A 2,919-nucleotide genomic window follows, 5' to 3' on the forward strand; every position below is an offset into this window, starting at 1 on the left:
GGGGTTGAGCTCGGGTCCTTGCGCTTGCAAGGCAGGCCAACGAACTGCTGATCTAAATCCCCAGCCCTCAACTCAACTTCTTATAGAAGCAGAAAAAAGTGTTTAGTTCCATTTAGCCTTCCCAGTGATCTAAATACAAATTCTAATCCATTGAAGAAATACAAAAATGTTCTGTTATGATACTATGATCACTAATTTACATCATTGTTTCACTGAGCAAGTAAGACCAATAGAGCTTTCTTAATATACTAAATAAAAGAATGTAAACATCAAAATTTTTTACATTTTAAAAATTTCTATTCCAGTTGATAAATTATAAGTGTATTGCTCCTGTGGAGTATAATGTAATTATATGTATGTATGTATGTATGTATATATATATGTAGAGTGATTAAATGAACCAAATCAACATGTATCACTTTACTTAATGATTTTGAAGTGGCACATTTAAATTGAACTCTCTTTGTTAAAAACTCTTAAAATATTTTTACTATTCAGAATTCTTAACTTGCCTTGCAGTTTTAGTCACTCTTTTTTTTTGGTACCTGGGATTGAACTCTGGCCCTTATACTTACAAGGCAGACAGCAGAACCACTGAGCCAAATTCCTGGCTGCCTTGCAGTTTTAAACGGACTTAGTTACGATGGAAGAAAGAAGTTTGGAAAACATACAGTAAAAACTAAGGAACTTGATGGTCTTCCTTCACATTCCTCAGGTCTTCTTTTCTGTATTGATGGGGACTTTAAGTATTGGACAGGCATCTCCGAATATTGAAGCATTTGCCAATGCAAGAGGAGCGGCTTACGAAATCTTCAAGATAATTGACAATGTAAGTCACGGATGCCTTGTCACCAAGAGCAGATTTTCTCTTAAGCATTTATTTCGTTACCATTTTTTCTGGTTTCCCCCGAAATATCACTGAGAGGAAGTTACTGCAACTCATTCACTTACTGATCTTCTGAACGTTGATTCTGTGTAGGAGCCGTGCATTGACAGCTTCTCAACCAGCGGCCACAAACCGGACAATATTAAGGGCAACGTGGAATTCAGCAATATCCACTTCAGTTACCCGTCCCGAAAAGAGGTCAAGGTATGACGGTAACTGATTAATGAGTGACTGGACAATATGTTGGATGAAAAGTTTCTGTCTCTAAGAGCTGTGAAAAAGGAAAAATGCATGTGTGCTGTAGCCTGGTATTGAATAGAGCTGCTAATTCACGAGGCCTCTCTCTGTGTGACCTGTGGCGAAGTCTGCCTCTCCCTTGCCTCGGTAGATCTTGAAGGGCCTCAGCCTGAAGGTGCAGAGTGGGTGAGTGACTGGACAATATGTTGGATGAAAAGTTTCTGTCTCTAAGAGCTGTGAAAAAGGAAAAATGCATGTGTGCTGTAGCCTGGTATTGAATAGAGCTGCTAATTCACGAGGCCTCTCTCTGTGTGACCTGTGGCGAAGTCTGCCTCTCCCTTGCCTCGGTAGATCTTGAAGGGCCTCAGCCTGAAGGTGCAGAGTGGGCAGAGAGTGGCCCTGGTTGGAAACAGCGGCTGTGGGAAGAGCACGACGGTGCAGCTGCTGCAGAGGCTCTATGACCCCAGCGAGGGCACGGTGAGCGGGACGTGGGCCCTCAGCAGTCGCCGCTGCAGATCCTTCTCCTGCTGTGGTCTCCACTGCAAATGTGTGGACATCTGACTCGTTTTTGCTTTCAGGTCACTATTGATGGACAGGACATCAGGACCATAAATGTGAGGTATCTGCGGGAAATGATCGGTGTGGTGAGTCAGGAACCGGTGCTGTTTGCCACCACAATAGCTGAAAACATCCGCTATGGTCGAGAAAACGTCACCATGGATGAGATTCAGAAAGCTGTCAAGGAAGCCAACGCCTATGACTTCATCATGAAACTGCCCCATGTGAGTGGTTCATTCAAGAGGTGCAAAGCACAGAGCTCTGGTCCAGCAGAATCCACCTAGAGTTAGGAAGCGACTACACATTGGAGGAGTAGCCTAAGGATGGAAACCAAGCTTAGCCTGTGTGTAGCAAGGGCAGTTAGCAGTAGATACAGTTTTTGAAGGTGGGGCTATGTGTTGCTGATTTGAAAGCCTGGGATTGTAGCACCTCTGTTGATTGCGTGGTTTATGGGATTACATGTCACTTTAAAATGTGAATGTGAAATAACCTGTGCTCTTGCTCAGGCCTTTGGTGCTTTTTCTGTTGTAGAAATTTGACACCATGGTTGGAGAGAGAGGGGCCCAGCTGAGTGGTGGACAGAAGCAGAGAATCGCCATAGCCCGCGCCCTGGTGCGCAACCCCAAGATCCTGCTGCTGGACGAGGCCACGTCGGCCTTGGACACAGAGAGTGAAGCAGTGGTTCAGGTGGCCCTGGATAAGGTCTGTGAGCCCGGGTCGCACCAGCTGTTCTTAAGGATAATAGCATTCTCTTGTTAATTTTACTCAGTTTGATTTATTTCTGATTTTTTTCCTAGCGGATTCCCTTACCTATCAAAAAGACCAGACCTCCAAGGCTTTTCCTGTTTGCTTGCTTGTTAACTTTCTGTATGTTTCTCTGATCTCTCTTTTATATCACAATGCTTTCATCTAAAAACATTTGTAAATCTTTTAAATTAAACAATGAGAAATGTAGACTCAAAAAAAAATTGATTTTCATTGTGATCTTGACAGCTTTGCTATAAAGATAACCATTTTACAATTTGAAAATTTATAGTACTGTCTAGAAGAAGAAAATACAATCTGGAAATTCACTTTTAATTTATAGAATGTAAGTGTCATGTTTAGACACTGGAAAAGAAGAAATTTTGTGTCATCAAGATACAGCAGAATAGTTGTTGATTTAGCTCAGTGGTTCCTCTGCCTGCCTCACAAGTGTAGGTCCCGAGTTCAATGTCTGTTACCAAAAAAAAAAAAAA

General features: G+C 42.3%; 1 protein-coding gene across 8 annotated transcripts in view; it reads left to right on the forward strand.

The window, feature by feature from the left end:
- The window catches only part of LOC104868217 (ATP-dependent translocase ABCB1), a 301,331-nt gene that overhangs the window by 137,641 nt on the left and 160,771 nt on the right, over positions 1 to 2,919 (forward strand). For all 8 annotated transcript variants that reach the window (XM_010632884.3, XM_010632883.3, XM_010632890.3 and 5 more), the window contains 5 exons: positions 716 to 829; positions 980 to 1,090; positions 1,475 to 1,600; positions 1,702 to 1,905; positions 2,213 to 2,383. In XM_010632884.3, coding sequence (XP_010631186.1) covers positions 716 to 829; positions 980 to 1,090; positions 1,475 to 1,600; positions 1,702 to 1,905; positions 2,213 to 2,383 — 726 coding nt within the window. The remainder of the gene's footprint in view (positions 1 to 715; positions 830 to 979; positions 1,091 to 1,474; positions 1,601 to 1,701; positions 1,906 to 2,212; positions 2,384 to 2,919) is intronic.

This window comes from Fukomys damarensis, unplaced genomic scaffold (genome assembly GCF_012274545.1).
Source record: "Fukomys damarensis isolate Sample0158 unplaced genomic scaffold, DMR_v1.0_HiC HiC_scaffold_4, whole genome shotgun sequence".
Classification (NCBI taxonomy): Eukaryota; Metazoa; Chordata; class Mammalia; order Rodentia; family Bathyergidae; genus Fukomys; species Fukomys damarensis.